Here is a 16589-nt window from a genome sequence, read left to right on the forward strand (position 1 = left end):
TGCGGTCAAAAGAAGGCAGATGGTGCAGCAAGGGCCGGTAGGCTGTGGTTCTGGTGGAGGTCCGGGTAATTTTGCCGGATGTGGTAAGTTTGGTGTTGGAACCGCCTCCTATGGTGGCCTGAGGGACCATTTGGGCAGTCTGGACAGAGAAAGAAGATTTCTGAGAGGCGGATCGGCAGCGAGTGGGTCAGGTGGTGGACCCGGTAAATTTTCCGGTGAGAAACTCGGTGTTGGTTCAATCCTCGTTGCTAGCAATTTTGTTGGTGATGAAGATGAAAGGCATCCATGGAGGGGGTTGCAGAAATTTCCAGACCTTGAGCAGCAAAGGAGGAATGAAATCTGGGTTGGCTTGACAAAGAAGCCAAGGGTAAAAAAGGGTAGTAATGGCAATTTTGTAAATGTTCAAAGGAGTGACATCTTGACCCAGCCCATTTCTACATCCGCTCAGCCCATTTTTCCCTTCTCAATCCTAAATCCCACATCCTTTAATGAATTGGGGCCCTTGTTTGCATCTGTGAAAACTAGGCCATTAACCTACCTGTTTATAAACCACTCCACTCGATTTCTAGAACTTATTTCCACCAACTCTCACCTCACCAATCAGCCTAACTTTTTCTTTTTAACCATCCCTTTTCCAACCTACCAATCTTTAGAACCCCTGTTTTGTAATCAGATCATTGTTGTTCCTCTCCAACACCCTTCCACCCACCACACGAAAACACCACCCCACGCCACCCAAACATTTAATGCAGAATTCCATAATCCTTTCATCCTAGTTGTGCTACCCCAGCTAGCAAGAGGTCTCTCTCACAAGGAGTTGCAACACAAGCTGAAGCAAGCTCCTTGTTTTGTGCATGAAGAACTGAATAGAGGCCAAGCATTTAGTGCTGATTACGACCCACCTTGAGGACAAGGTGGATGTTTAGGGGGCCGGTAATGCTATGAACTGATATTTTAGGGGAAGGGTAATTTAGGGTTTTTCTTAATGAATAGCTTAGGGAATAAGCTAGGTAGTTTTGTTAAGAAAATTACTCTATATATATAGGGTTAATTAGAGAGAAGAAAGCATGCTGAAAATTGTTAAGGAAATATTGGGTGAGCTTTTGAAGTTCAATGGGAGAGAACAAGCCTCTCGAAAGCTTGTAACTATCATTTTATATTGCTGTAATTTTCTGTTTTTCAGTCAAATACTCATTTTCTTCCTTAACTTCTGCCATTAAAGTGTCCAAGCTATGTCAGTTCATAGCAGAGACCTAATGATCAAGTGCTGTGTTTTAGTAGTGACGACACCCATGAACACCTTTCTTTCTATTTCTCTTATTCTTGGTAGATTTAGTTGATGTTTTCAAGTCTTCTTAAAGATTGTTGTCTTTTGTTAGCGTTCCTTGCTAGAATGCCTTCTATAAGGTTTTGCCAGTCACGAGGAGGCCAAGAGAGTGCAAACTTTGCTATTTTAGCTGTCCTAGTGGAAATCTGAATAAACAGAACAATAAAATTATCCAAACTTGTACACTCTGTAGTTATGATGGTCGGGGCAAAGTAATTTACTTGGTTCCACTCTGGGTCATGTTCGCACAGCTCTCCCTGGAAATACCATTATTGATGCACACGAAGATTGAAAGAATTTGTTGTACTAAAATCTGTTACATTTTAGGGACTTGTTTCTCTTTCAAATACTCTTCACTTACTCCTTACTAGGACTAACTTTATTTCTTGTAGAAAAAACAAAATAGCAAGTGACATGACCAACAGGAGCAATATTATATTATTATCTTGCTTGAAAATTTGGTTGATATGACCAACATAGTTTGAGATGTCTTTTGGAAGTTCCCTTCCTTAATGCTTCATTCTCTTTAATAAAGTAAAGTCAAGCTACACAGAATCACATATTACCTTCCAAAAAAATCTGAAAATTTCTGCGCATTGAGAGTAGCTGAAGTCACAATCAGTTTGAAATCTCGACGTCGGGCGACCACCTTCTTCAATATCCCAAACAACACATCAGTGCTGAGTGATCTTTCGTGTGCTTCATCCATCACAATGACACTGTTAAAAAATTAGAGTCTCGGTATTAGAAAATAATACCCAGTTGCAGACTTGCAGTATACTTCATACCATGATTGGCAAACATTTAGAGCCATTTGAAAACTTCATTTTCAGTTGATAAGTAATGACGTAATATATAAACAACGACCATAAAGGGTCATCCATTTAAAATCTTACCGATATTTCTCAAGTTCGGCATCTTTTAGTGTTTCACGCAAAAGTACTCCATCGGTCATGTACTGCAAAGTGAAGAGGCAATGAATTAGATAGGTTAGCTAACAAACTCAGAGGAAAGAATGCCAAACACCAGATTCGATTAGAATCTGGAATGAAGCGAGCACAACCAGTCACTACAAAAAATAGACAAGCAAAAGGTCCAAAGATCAAAAGTCACCAGCATCTTTAAACTAAGAAACATGGAGTAGGACATTGGGGGGACTGCCAACTTTATTCATGCAGCATAAACGAAAAGGAGACAAACCTTAATTATCGTGTTTGGTCCAGTAACATCCTCAAAGCGGATAGCGTATCCGACCTTATCTCCCAAATCAGTTTCCATCTCTTCACTAACTCTTTTCGCAACACTCATAGCAGCAACACGTCTTGGTTGCGTGCATCCAACAATGCCATATGAAGTGTAACCATCTTCGTGCAAATACTGCAAAACCATTTCAAATAGTTAGAAACAGATGGACAAGGAAAAATTGACTTATCATCCTCAAAAGTTAAAACATAATCATAGTAGTCTTTTTATATTTCATCCATGCCAGAGGCTGCAATAGTTCCAACATATATTCAGGTTATCTAAAATTCCAGTCTAGAAAAGCTGAGTTCTCAAATCCAATGTCAAAAAATAAGAAAAAATAAATTTTTCCTCAAAGTAAAATAGTAAGCACCAATTTTAGTTCTCAAAATAAGCCAGTGAGGAATAAGAAAAAACAGCTACAAACCTGTGTTAGTTGAGTTGTTTTTCCAGAACCAGTCTCTCCAACGACCACAATAACCTGATTCTCACGAATAACCTGTCACCATTTCAGTATATCAGAAAAAGTTCCAGATTTGCAATGGGAAACTGGAAACAGACAACAATACCGCAACTATAACTCAAATTCCATTATAAAGACAAGCATACACATATACTTACGCATTAAACAACAATCATTTCGCAAACAGAATATGAGCGGAGGACAAGATACCCATTATATCCTCAGACATTAAGCATCTATTACCTAGGTACCCACAGTGAATAGAACTTGCTTTCCATTAGCTAGAATTACCCTTCATAAATTTCTAGTCCTCCAAGGTACAGGACCCAGAACATTTACCCCACGGAAATAGAATAAATGCAACAGGGGATGGCAAGAATGTCAGGATTCAGAAGTGAACACAGCCATAGAAGCGAACCTATTTCTACGTAAATAACATGTTACCTGTAGCAGCTCGTCCCTAATAGAATATATGGGAAGATACTGCCTCTGCTGAGCCAGGGTTTTCGTCTTTGCAAAATCACTAACTGCTTCATCCTTCTTCAAATGCTGAGCAAACTTTGCATCATCCTTGAAATCAATTTCCCCATCTTCACCAACCTTAGCCTTATCAGCATCAATCTGAAATTGAACACATAATAAAAAAACTGTACCTTGACAAAATAGCAAAATTGAATAGATCGACATTGATAAATATATCCAGATTAAGAACCTGTTCTGCTGTCTTTTCAACACCAAGAATATCACCAAGTTTGGAACCCGCAAGTTCCCAAAACCGTTGACGTGACTTGTTACTACTTTGCTTTTCACGGATTTCACGTACTAAAGCAGATCCTTTACGCGATATGATAGCCATATCAGATGTTGGATCTTTCAGAGGCATTACAGGTTCTGCCTGCTTAGTATAAACCACTCTACCATCCAAGAATGGTGGTTTAGTATCTGTGACAAGCACATGGAACAAGGTTTAGCAAGTGCACAACTGAAGCTTCGTCATATTGACTTTATTGCTGTTGTCTACAGTGGCGGGTAGGAGTAGAAAATGCTACAATTTGACTTACCATGAACTAACAGAATAACCTTTTGCTCCTCTTCATTGTCAAATTCAGTTTGAACCTCAGTACCTCGAACAGCACCCGATCTCATCAGTTGGCGGTCTTCCCATTGTTGCTTGTCAGCACTAAGCTGCGAATGCTTCTTGCTCTGAGCACGTGACATCATACTTCCATCGCTTCTCACCTACAGAAAGGTCATGATATTAAAAGGGAGATAGACAAAGGAACAAAATTGATCCAAAAAGTCACTACTAAGCATCTTCAAAACTAGACCAGGTAGCAGTCGCTTGTTTAAATCAATGACAAATCAGACATGAGCATTTTCAGATCTCCAACTTCAGGCATGCTTATCATTTTGAACAATGGAAGGTTATAATTGATTCCAGTTTTGGTATAAAGATCCTCCGACATGCAATTTCAAGTATGCCGTAGAGGGCCAAACTTTTTATGGAATTCTCAAGTACTATAGCGAAAGATGAGATGTTTGAAAGATAAGATGTTTAGTTTGTTTTACTTATTTTTCTACTTTAATCGTGAGGGAAAGGGGGGAGGGCAATTTTTTAAGCGGCTGCACGTATGGATCTAGGAGACACATCACAGTATGCATCTGTTCACCTGGGTAACAAATGAGCCACACATGCTGATAAGCTATAAAATGTGCTATTAAAGTGGCTTAGCTTGTAATCCTTCACGATAACTTTGAATGCATACTACTCAACTGATGTGCAGAACAGGGACTGAATACAAAAATTGAAGGCGATGTACAATCGAAACGGGAAAGTTTTGGACATCTCTCAGACATACCAGCCGTTTTGCCAATTCCACTTCTTTCTTCTGGTATGTGTTATCATCACCAAGATAAAAAGATGAGCTTTCAACATCATACACATTGCTGCCTTCCTCTCTATCATACCTGTATTCAATCAAAGCTAAATGTCAACATAGTATGACCGCCAAATATGAAGTGTTAAGACAGAGAACAATGAATAACAGATCAAGGAAACATCAACCAGAAGATAGACTGAAGTATGCCTAAAAGGATAAAAGAGGAGAATACGCATTAATAGCAACTGCAAACAAATGAAAACAGCTAAAAGTTTCACCAACCATGCACGATCTGAATTGTACTCCATTTGCAAGCGCATATCTTCTGTGATTTCAGGATTATATTCTATAGCCACAGAAGCTTCAGCATCCATATCCTTAAATAAGAAGTGCAATATATAATAAGTGAATAAAGTGACTGAACCCCAAACTGCAAAAAACAAGAAAAAGAAGATGCCGATACAAATCCAAAACATCTAAAACAGTCCAAAGCTGAATTTCACGGTTGTCAAACATAAAAACACTTAGTTCAAAATAGCATACCTCGGATCTTTGTGCATCACCAGTCGAATGTCTACCTTTATATGAACTCCTCTCGTATCTAGAATTAGAAGATCGCACAGAGGATCCAGAAGCTCGTATAGGGACAGGTGAGGGGGACACCTGATCCCAAGGGGAAGCATAAGCACCTTTACCAATTATATAACCAATGTCAGCAGAGATATAGATATGAAAGAAGAACAAAATATAAAATAATTACAATCCTTCTTCCAGAGGAGACTGCAAGAAACGTACCAGAACGTGGTGTTTGCCAAGGAGAAACCAATCTTGCATCAGGGGATGCTCCAACAAACATTGGAGATGGTGAAGGCTGATAGCGCTTGCTGGAATTATAATTACCATCATGACGTGGAGTATCCTCCCACTCCCATTTCCCATCATCCCAGTCTGATCTGCCTGCAATATATGCATATGATAAGATTTCACTCTGATGGCTCAGAACAATATAAACTGATCTTCAACAAAACCAAATCAATTTTTGTATTTTACAAGCAGAACAATTTTGAGAAATAACAATAGAAACTAAGTTCGGAGGATATTTAATTATCTAATATAGCTACCTGATTTTTCTCTGTATCTTTTTTTTTTTATTCATAGCTAAGGATAACTCTCATGACATCATGTCTCCTTATTTTTCTCTTCTGAATTCTAACATTTAGCATCCTTTTTTTCCCTTCCACAGAAAAAGGAAATGATAGCAATACAATATAACCACTTAGGTATTTGAAGACTCTTTCTTTAGCTATCAAAGAGTCCCAACTAAAAAGTGTCTCAATGAACTGACACAGTGAACAGAACCACGAATAACGAGCTAGTTTCCCTTTTCTGACTTCTTAATCATGCATCTTTTCTTGTCGAGACCAAAAAGCCAGAAACAAATATCCATGACATACCCTTACTGGATCATCTGATTTCACAAGCAAACTCTTCTCTAACTAGTATGAGGTTTTTTTTTTTACTCTTTCTGGATAGTGGGGGGAAGATTCACATGAATAGACTTACCAGGAGTTAACCTATATCCTTCATATCTGCTTCGTTTACTTTCATACTCTCCACTATTGTCTCTGTTATATCGCCTACTACTAGAGTCTCTGTCATATCGTCTACTATTAGAGTCTCTGTCATATCTTCCAGCACTAGAGCCTCTCTCATACCGATCATGCTCTGCACGACTCCAGCCTTTGCTATCAGCGTGACGTCTAGGAGTCCCTCTATTCCTTTCACTTCTAGAGTTTTCTTCAGAGTCATCCCTGTCGTGTATCAAAAAGACTTCAGACCGGACACCTTTCGAGTGATGCTTGTCACACCTGTCATGGCCATCACCATCTTGAGCTACAGTAATTTCTGCAAAATAGAGATCAAAAAGAGCATTAGAAGGAAGGAAACACAAAGCACAATACATGGAAGGTGGAAAATCAATGAGAATATATTAGAACAAACTTCTCTTCCATATTTCTAAATCAAACACTGCAAATTTTCAAGAAGGCTCCATATCCCAGCCTACCCGAGAGCCCAAGATATAAGGTAATCCAAATAGGGGGATGGGAACAACAGATAAGAGGTCCAAAGGCCCAACTGCTTTCTAATTATTAATAGTTCAGATATGTTATGACTCATAGAAATTGTACCCCAACTTCATCGCAGAAGGTAGCAGATCTGGCATTGAGTTCCACCATTCCTACTCGATGCTCATTTATGTGTACAATACTTTGTGGCAGGCAACAGTTATTTGGTGAGGGGAAGGGAAACTAGTAAAGAAGAATGCAAAACAAGGTCTCAAGCCCAACAACTTACTACTTATTAACTCCCCAAAGATATGATGGCACATGGAAATGTGGAAGTTATCTCTTGGTCAGAAGGTGGCAGCTCTGACATTGAGTTCCGCAGTTCCGACTTGAATATCATTTATGTGGAAAAACTTTCTAACAGGCAAGAGTTATCATGGGAGTAAGGAAGAGTGCAAAACTAGAAGAAACTAGAAAGGGATAATCATAACCTGATTGAGAAGCCTCACTCAAAGAAGCCTCACGGAATCTCCAGTTGGGACGTCGTTTGTCACTTTTATGTACCACAACCTCATCTTCATCAATATCAGTCACAGTTGACTTCTCCTCTTCATCAAGAGATGCTGCAACAGAAGTAATTCTCTCTCTGGGAACCTTGAAAGGCCCATCGAGTTTTGACTCATTCCGTTTTGTAAGAGCAAGGGTATCTAACCCTGAAAAAAGAAAATCAAAATCAAAATTTAAATGAAACATACATCTCTAGGATGTGAGGACATTGTAAAACAACGAGAGCTATCACGCAGAGTGCACGGATATGTTATGAACTGATAATTTGAGCAGAAATATACAGGAAGAAGATGATGTTCTTTGATTGATAACAATGGAGATAACAGAAAATAAAGATAGTTTATCAAGTTTTCGAGTGACTTGACACACTCCCAAAGCTAACAACTAAAATGAACTTTCCAATATTTTCTTCATGATCTTTTCTCTCCCTAATCTCCTCTATTTATAGAGATACTTCCTCCCTAACTCCCTAGCTTATTCTTCAAGCTACTACTAACACTAACTAATTATTACAATACCAAGAATACCCCTCTCCCTAGGTTGATTCATTACATTACCGGCCGCCCAAACATTCACCTTGTCCTCAAGGTGGATAGAAATTGGCGCTCAATTCTCGGTCTAGGCAGTAGTGGTTTGTGTCATCTTCAAAGTACAGTTGGCATTGTTGTTTACTTTCCTCCTTGTTGGGAGTGGAGTGTAGCAGCTTCAGTGGCTCGCCCATGGTAGAAACATCCAGCAGCTTATCAAGGGGAAGGGTCTGTTTATGAGTGAAGTGGGTAGAATATGAAGTTGAAGGAGAAATGTGTGAGTTGAAAAAATCGAAAAGAAATTAGGGGTGAAGGCTGTGACGGTGTTAGCACACAATTGGGTGGGAACAATAATAGCTAGGTTGGGTTTTAGAACTTGGGGTAACAGACCAAGATAAGGGTCACAAAGCCCATAGACTGGCTCAATCCCATTTAAATCACAAGTGGAAAACTGGGTGGGCTTAGTAAGGATGGTTAGGTTTAAAGTGGACCTTACCTCACTTATAGTAATTGAGTCCCTTTTTTGCTTCTTTTTATTCCCACGTGACAGATGTCTCCTTTGACTTTCATAATTGTTAGCTGGGTTGGTAGGAATGGACTTAGAAATAATAAATCTAGCCACAGCCCTTTTCTTATTAATAGAAAAATTGGGCTCAGAAGGATCAGGCCCAATTGTTTTAATGAACTTGTCAAACCTTAGAATGACCTGAAAATCCATCACACTTTGCACGCCATGCTCCCTAAAATAGTGGTCCCAGCAGCCTGACTCATTGATGATGTCATCATTAAGCTTTTTTACAAGATTGCCCTTAGTACCCATTTCTGGATTCTTCTCCAGGACAGCACCATCTCCAGTCCAATTGCTCGCATAGTTCATCCCTGGAACCTCCTGCAAGCAGCTTTGAAACTGCCACTCTGCTCCGCCTGGGCCACCACCAGACCCGCATCCCACAGATCTGTCTTTGGCGTCTCTTCCTCCTCTTCTTCTCTTAACCCAAACAAAAATCAGACCACCCGCACAAACATTCAACCCACCAACATAGTCTCCATTACCTCCACCGGTAAATCCTCCAGCGAAGTCACCGGGCCTTCCACAAGATTCTCTTCTTCCACCCTCTTTTTCGAAAACTTCTCCACCATTGTGGTTGTGGGCGATGATGATTCGGCATCCACCGGTTTGTCCTCCTAGGCGACCACCTAAACCACCACATGATGCACCCTTCTTAGATTCCGCTTCTATTTCTTCGTCACCTGAGTGTTGAAAGTCATTGGTGGCTGTTTGGTCGGTTGTTTTCACCCTCTCGTTCTCTTCTCTTCTCTTTCTTTGTGGATGTCTTCATCCTCCATCTTCTTTTCGAATAAGATTCAACTCCCTTTTGAGTGGAGCAACAGTGTCACTAATTTTTCTTGAGGTCGTTTATTAGGTCTTGTTGAAATTTTTCAAAACCTTTCCTGATTATCTCATTCAAATCTGCAGCGAATTTCTTTGTCTCCTGCGAAGCAAACTCCATTGCAGATTTTTTTTTTTTTTTTTTTTTTTTTTTTTTTTTTTTTTTTTTTGAAATCGAAAAATCAGCAACTTAACTTCCCTGAATCGAACTGCTCTGATACCATTTGCTATGAACTGACATAGCTTGGACACTTTAATGGCAGAAGTTAAGGAAGAAAATGAGTATTTGACTGAAAAACAGAAAATTACAGCAATATAAAATGATAGTTACAAGCTTTCGAGAGGCTTGTTCTCTCCCATTGAACTTCAAAAGCTCACCCAATATTTCCTTAACAATTTTCAGCATGCTTTCTTCTCTCTAATTAACCCTATATATATAGAGTAATTTTCTTAACAAAACTACCTAGCTTATTCCCTAAGCTATTCATTAAGAAAAACCCTAAATTACCCTTCCCCTAAAATATCAGTTCATAGCAGTCTCTTCACCATTACAACACAGGCTGATGGAGGCTCTGTTTGGAGGAGGGAAGGGGGGATAGTGGCTTATGACCATCGAGGCTGGTAGCATTGTACCTTCTGGAAGGGAGGGGTGTCTAGATGGTCATGGTGAGATCTGGATTTATTTCCACAACTTTTGATTACTTAAGAGAGGAAATTTTAAATTTGGTTAGGTGGGGGAGGGTGGGAGACTGGGAGTCATTGAAGACCTATGTGGAATGATCAGATCAAGGTGAAGGGAATACAAAAATCTTCATTCAAACATACGATGTACGGATGTACCTCAAATCCATTTCTCCTTTGGTGTTACTTGTGTATTGGTAAGGTACAGATTCTATTTGGCTGACTCTCATAGCCAAGCAAAGGCCCAACAGCATAAACTCCTCCCCCCCCCCCTCCTGGTCTTCTCCTGACGAGATTTGATTCCACGAGTTGCAGGGATTGAAGGGGTAGATCAATGGACTAAGCTATTCTGGCTTCTCAGGCTCATGATCTTATAAAATGTTAAGACAATTAATATTATGTTTTCTAATGGTAATCTTAAGAAAGGAGCCTGTCTAGACCTTAACCAGCAAGATGTCTTGGTGTAGCATTTGCAGGCCAGGCACTTGAGAGTTGAGAGTGGGGGGGGGGGGGGGGAAGGGTAGGGGAATCCCTACCTCCAAAGTACTGCAGTTGGGAAAATTCGACCTTGTGATCATAAGGCTACAAGGTGAATCCTCAACTAACTACACCAAGCAAGCTTGGTAAAAAAAGTTGATATTATGTAGAATGTGGACTTTGACCTTTCAAATAAAGTTAAAATACTGGAACTTTATAGAGTGAGTGTTCGCGTAAGATGTTGGAAGAAGGATTTACTTGGAGAAAAAGAACTCTTCAACCAGTTGTACATTGTTAAAGAGATATAAGTAGACCAAAAAAGCAACACATCTCATCTCTTTTCATAAACATAGCTCACTTCAATGTCAGAGTATGGATCTTACTCACTTCAATGAAAGCACTTTGGATAGAAGAGGAACTTCCCTGTTTTATCCCCATAAACCTTATGAACCTATTGTACAGTCACGTATTAACTGTGATTGACTGAGGCTCTTGCAGCTGCCAAATAGCTGGAATTTTTTTCCTGTCTAAGTAGATATACTCCCTCTGTTCCTAAATAGAGTTCCCATTTTTCATTTATGTATGTCCCAAATAGATTCACCAATTAAAATATTATTTAGCTTCATATTTTATTACATGACCCACTTCCCCACATTTTCTCACAATAAACAATTCATGAATAGTGTACCAACTTCAATTTTTCATTTTGATTTAGTACGACTAAGGTCCCACTTTGTTGGTTGAACGATTATATGGTAATGTCTTTATTGTTGGTCAATACTATTTGTCTATACTTAATGTAGATCGCTAAGTTGGCTAGACATTTTAAAGCTAATTCTCTCATTTTTCTACTGTTTCAGTGTCCCAATTTTCCATATTCCTGGGAGAACATTTCCTGTCAATACCTTATACAGTAAGACACCTTGTGAAGATTATGTTGAAGGTGCTGTCAAGCAAGCAATGACTATTCACATAACTCCCCTCCTGGTGACATCCTGATATTTATGACTGGACAAGATGAGATTGAGGCAGCATGCTATGCTCTTGCAGAGCGTATGGAACAGCTAATCTCCTCAACTCAGAAGGCAGTTGCAAAACTCCTTATTCTTCCTATCTACTCGCAACTTCCTGCTGATTTACAGGCAAAAATATTTCAAAGAGCTGAAGATGGAGCACGGAAATGTATTGTAGCAACCAACATTGCAGAGACTTCTCTGACTGTTGATGGTATCTTTTATGTCATTGACACGGGCTATGGTAAAATGAAGGTCTACAACCCGAGGATGGGTATGGATGCTCTTCAAGTCTTTCCAGTGAGCCGTGCTGCTGCAGACCAGCGTGCAGGACGTGCTGGTAGAACTGGCCCCGGAACTTGTTACCGACTTTATACAGAAAGTGCATATCTGAATGAGATGCTTGCTAGTCCTGTACCGGAGATTCAGAGGACAAACCTTGGCAATGTGGTTTTGCTTCTGAAATCTCTCAAAATTGAGAACTTGCTAGACTTTGATTTTATGGACCCACCTCCACAGGAGAACATCCTTAACTCCATGTACCAGCTTTGGGTGCTGGGTGCCCTTAACAATGTCGGGAGCCTGACAGAACTTGTTGGAAAATGGTGGAATTCCCATTGGACCCTCCACTAGCAAAGATGCTACTAATGGGTGAACAGCTGGAATGCCTTGACGAGGTGTTGACCATTGTTTCCATGCTTTCAGTCCCAACGGTGTTTTTCCGTCCTAAAGACAGGGAAGAGGAAAGTGATGCTGCACGAGAAAAGTTCTTCGTCCCTGAGTCTGATCATTTGACCCTTCTCAATGTGTACCAGCAATGGAAAAGCAATGACTATCGGGGTGACTGGTGCAATGATCATTTTCTTCAGGTCAAAGCTTTACGGAAGGCTAGGGAGGTAAGATCCCAGCTTATGGATATTCTGAAACAACTGAAGATAAAACTTACATCATGTCCTGACTGGGACATTGTTAGACAAGCCGTATGTTCTGCATATTTCCACAACTCTGCAAAGCAGAAAGGGATTGGTGAGTATGTTAACACAAGGAATGGGATCCCATGCCATTTGCACCCGAGTAGTGCGCTCTATGGATTGGGCTACACGCCAGAGTACGTTGTTTATCACGAGTTGCTTCTAACCACAAAAGAATACATGCAGTGTGTCACTGCTGTAGAGCCCCAATGGTTAGCCGAGTTGGGACCAATGTTCTTCTCAGTCAAAGATTCGGATACATCATTGTTGGAGCATAAGAAAAAACAGAAGGAAGAGAAAACAGCCATGGAAGAAGAGATGGAGAATCTAAGGAAAGAGCAAGCAGAGTCGGAGCAAAGAAGGAAGGAGAAGGAGAAAGAGAAAAGAGCTAAAGAACAACAAAAAATCGCAATGCCAGGGTCGCGACAAGGTTCCACTTACCTGAGACCCAGAAAGATGGGTTTGTAAATAAATACTTAACTGATTGATATGTACAACGTACAACTTTTGGCAAGTAAAATTCAAATAGTCTGGATACAACGATGTACAGTGTTAGTGATTTAGGAGGAAGTACTAGGCCTTCAAATGAGGATGTCATTCTGTTTTATTAGGAATGTCATTTTGATTATTTTCATTTTTCTGAAGTCGCACTAAATTCAAGTTCTGAAATAGTTTGAAACAATGAAAACCTTCTTTTGCTCATACTCGGGTATTTGTGTCTAAGTATCCAATTATTATTGATCTTTGTCTGAAATGAAGTTGTCGTGTCGGAGTGTCAAGAATATGATATGGTGCTTGGGCCAAAAAAAAGAGTTTGAGTAACATTTGATATTTGTAACTATCTTAATTTTCTTTAATTTATCTTCATTTATCCACTAATATATTACCCTTAATCCAAACATATTTCTATGTAAGAGTTCCATGATACTTATTACTACTATATTACAATGTTATCCAATCTCTCTATATTCACCATTGCCACCTCAAAGAAAAAAACCTTAATTTGGAAAATAGTATAACCCCTCTTTGTAAATAAATATTGATTTGTGATAACATTAATGACATCATATTAACCATAACATCTTTTTCATCGATCTTTATTATTTTGTTATTTATTGAGATTGAAATAATATTGAAATGGAAAATAAATGTTCTCTACCGTGCATTTGTGATCCTAGACCAAATCACTTGATAATAAAACCGTATTTAATACACAGCTTATATTCGCAACTAGCAAGTTTAGAAGCCTTTGTTCTCCCTAAATAGATTATGCTAATGCTTAACATTTATTTATTTGCAATTATTTTTGCTTCTCGGGGGGCCGTGCGCTGGTCCAACAACTAGTATATTAAAAGGCGTAATCCATGTAGGATAATTTTTTTAGAAATTGCGTAGTATAGGGTTCGATCTCGAGACCTCAAGCACATATACTAAAGTTTTAACCACTAGGCTAAGTTGTATTTAGTGTTAATACAATATTATATTAATAAATGAATTTTTTTCTTACACATAGCATAACTCGGGCCTAATAACTAGTTATAATATTAAATGGATCAATTCTTTACAAGAAACTGATCTATTAAGGGCAAAAAGTTAACCCTTTTTAATTTAAAATCTTAAAGGGATCATTTATTCATTTTATAGTTCTATATTAGTGAGCCAATTAGAGCATATAATAAAATAAATTATTGAACATCCATCTGATTGAATATTTTGTGTAAAAACGAAGAAAATAGAACCCAAAAAAGACAAAATGAAAAGTGGAGACCTGGAGTGTAGAGGAAGCTTATATTCTGTAAGTCATACACAATCCAAAATCTCATTTTTTTGGGCAATTATCTTACATGCATTCCAAGATACTTCGTTTTTAGTATTAAACTTATCAAATAAATCTCGGAAACCATGCAAATACAAGTATTGGGTCAGACGGTCTGACCCAATACTAACGTATTGTGTCGGACTCGTCCGACCATAATCTTGGTCGGACGACTTTCAGGTGGTTCCAATTTTTTTTCAGGTAGTCTTCATTTTTTTTCAGGTAGTTCCAATTTTTTTTCCAGGTAGTCTTCATTTTGTTTTCAGTTAGTCTTCTTTGTTTTTCAGTGGGTTTTTGTGCTTCAGTTAGACTTACTTGGGTTTCAGTTGGTCTTTTATTTCTTTTTCAGGTAGTCTACATTTTTCTTCAGGTAGTCTTCATTTTGTTTCAGTTAGTCCATTATTTCTTTCAGTTGGTCCAACTGAAAGAAAAGAAAGTCTCAACTGAAAGAAAAAGAAAGTCCAACTGAAAGAAAAGAAAGTCCAACTGAAAGAAAAGAAAGTTCTAACTGAAAGAAAAGAAAGTCCAACTGAAAGAAAACAAAGTCTAACTAAAAGAAAAGAAAGTCTAACTGAAAGAAAAGAAAGTCCAACTGAAAGAAAAACAACACAAGCTGAAAGATTTAACACACCAACTGAAAGTCAACAGAAGACCAAATGAAAGAAAAATAACACAACCTGAAAGAATATACACACCAAACAAACTGAATAATCTTGCAAGTTAAACAAATTAATTTAAGAAATGGGGAAATGACAAACCAATCAATAATTATGGGTTGAGAATTTTCTTCAACTTGTTGTAGAATCTGATTCAGATGATCACAATCTTTAATGGGTTCCATTCCAACAGTATTGGGTTGGGACAAAAATCTAGCCATGAAGCATGTGCCTTAATCTCTCTGACAGGCTAAAGTCGTATCGCCTTATCAAAAGTAATCCTAAGTCCTCTAACAAACAGTAGTCAGGGAAGTAGGGTCGAATCCACAGAGAAACAGTGTTCTTTTCCTAATTGTCAGTCAAATCTAGAGTATAGGAACGAGCGTTTGTGTGTAATTATACTAAACTAAACTATAACTAATTCAAGAATTATCAATAATAAAAAGTCTAGGGCATAGGTTCACCAATGATCAATATTTCGGGATGAAACACTAAAATCAACAATTAATAATGCAGTTAAACAGATTGATTCGCTCTCTCAAGTCTAAATCAAGCATAGAACGATATTAACAGGCTCTCGCAATTTATTAACACCAATTCTACCTATTGAAACTAGCCTTAATATCAAGTTTATACCTCTCGGCGCATAACCTAATATTGCAACACTATAAACAATCAATCTGGCCAAATTGGATTGAATAGAATATAAAACATTCAATAGGAATCAACATGCATAATAAAAATCAATACTTTAATAAACATCCCTTCCTAATTGATCATGGATCCCCTAAACCCTAGAAATAGACTACTCAATCATAATTGGGGAAAACATATTCATAATAAATAAGCAAACATGAATTAATATAAAGGATTGAATAGGAATAAGAAGAGAAGAGAAATAATACCAATTGTAGAACCAATCTTGCAAAAATCAAAGCTTCTATTGAAAATTAATGTAAATGGGAGAAAAAGCAAAACTAGGGTTCTTCAATAATTGAGAGAAAAGAAAAATAATCTTTAATGAATTAATGACGGAAAAAACAAAATAGAAAATAAGATGGAAATAATAATATTCCCTTGAGTCTTTATACCTTTCTATTTCCTAAAACAACTAGAAAAATAGAGTCTAATTCGTCAAAAGATAAAGCCTTATCGACTAGGAAACCCGGAATAATCCGCGGCCGCGGATTTTCGGGCTGCAAAACAGCGTCAACTTGCAAAGACCATATCTCCCAAACTAGAAGTCGTATCGGGGCGTGTAATATACCGTTGGAAAGCTCTTCAAGTCTAGTTTCCAACCCCACTGGAATCACTGAATTCCGATCTCTGGATAATAATTATGATCAAAAGAGTGCACATGACTCAATTTCCATACTTCTTTTAATACGTTTCCGCTATGTTTGAGTTGCAATCCGACTTGAAGATGCCCTTTGGACTTCTCATTTGACTTAGCTCCTTCCTAGATGCTTCTCATGCTTAAGCTTGTCCAATAATACTCCAATTGTGTTCTCAA

The 16589-nt window shown here is 38.4% G+C and overlaps 2 protein-coding genes across 3 annotated transcripts; one reads left to right on the plus strand and one right to left on the minus strand.

Annotated features, from left to right (window-relative positions):
• Positions 1-1872: 1872 nt before the first annotated feature.
• LOC104900935 (pre-mRNA-splicing factor ATP-dependent RNA helicase DEAH7) lies at positions 1873-7746 on the minus strand. Of its 2 annotated transcripts, none has more exons than XM_010688506.4 (13): positions 7470-7746; positions 6476-6817; positions 5708-5869; positions 5456-5601; positions 5195-5289; positions 4892-5000; positions 4094-4271; positions 3745-3974; positions 3477-3653; positions 2997-3068; positions 2528-2704; positions 2224-2285; positions 1873-2046 (listed from the first exon to the last, which is right to left on the minus strand). In XM_010688506.4, exons 1-13 carry the CDS (start codon positions 7729-7731, stop codon positions 1890-1892), a joined length of 2169 nt encoding a protein of 722 aa, XP_010686808.2. In that variant the 5' UTR covers positions 7732-7746; the 3' UTR covers positions 1873-1889. The 2 variants fall into 2 exon arrangements, with proteins under 2 accessions (XP_010686808.2, XP_048501286.1); XM_048645329.2 differs by lacking the exon at positions 7470-7746 and adding an exon at positions 7268-7427.
• Positions 7747-11418: 3672 nt separating this feature from the next.
• Positions 11419-13306, plus strand: LOC125499361 (pre-mRNA-splicing factor ATP-dependent RNA helicase DEAH7-like; the record flags this gene model as incomplete). Its single annotated transcript, XM_048647974.2, is given in 3 exon segments — positions 11419-11596; positions 11599-12225; positions 12228-13306. Coding segments are annotated over 3 exon segments (1650 nt in total), but the record flags the coding sequence as incomplete, so codon positions are not given.
• Positions 13307-16589: the final 3283 nt, after the last annotated feature.

This window comes from Beta vulgaris, chromosome 1, assembly GCF_026745355.1.
Source record: "Beta vulgaris subsp. vulgaris cultivar EL10 chromosome 1, EL10.2, whole genome shotgun sequence".
Taxonomy (NCBI): Eukaryota; Viridiplantae; Streptophyta; class Magnoliopsida; order Caryophyllales; family Amaranthaceae; genus Beta; species Beta vulgaris.

Bases quoted from the DNA above. Each gene is read 5' to 3' on its own strand.
- LOC104900935 (XM_010688506.4), bottom strand. From the start codon at position 7,731: ATGTTTCATTTAAATTTTGATTTTGATTTTCTTTTTTCAGGGTTAGAT. The intron at 4,272-4,891 runs GTATGTCTGAGA...ACCTTTCTGTAG, and splicing joins TGGAATTGGCAAAACGGCTG to GTGAGAAGCGATGGAAGTAT. The intron at 2,286-2,527 runs GTTTGTCTCCTT...TTCACTTTGCAG, and splicing joins GACCAAACACGATAATTAAG to TACATGACCGATGGAGTACT.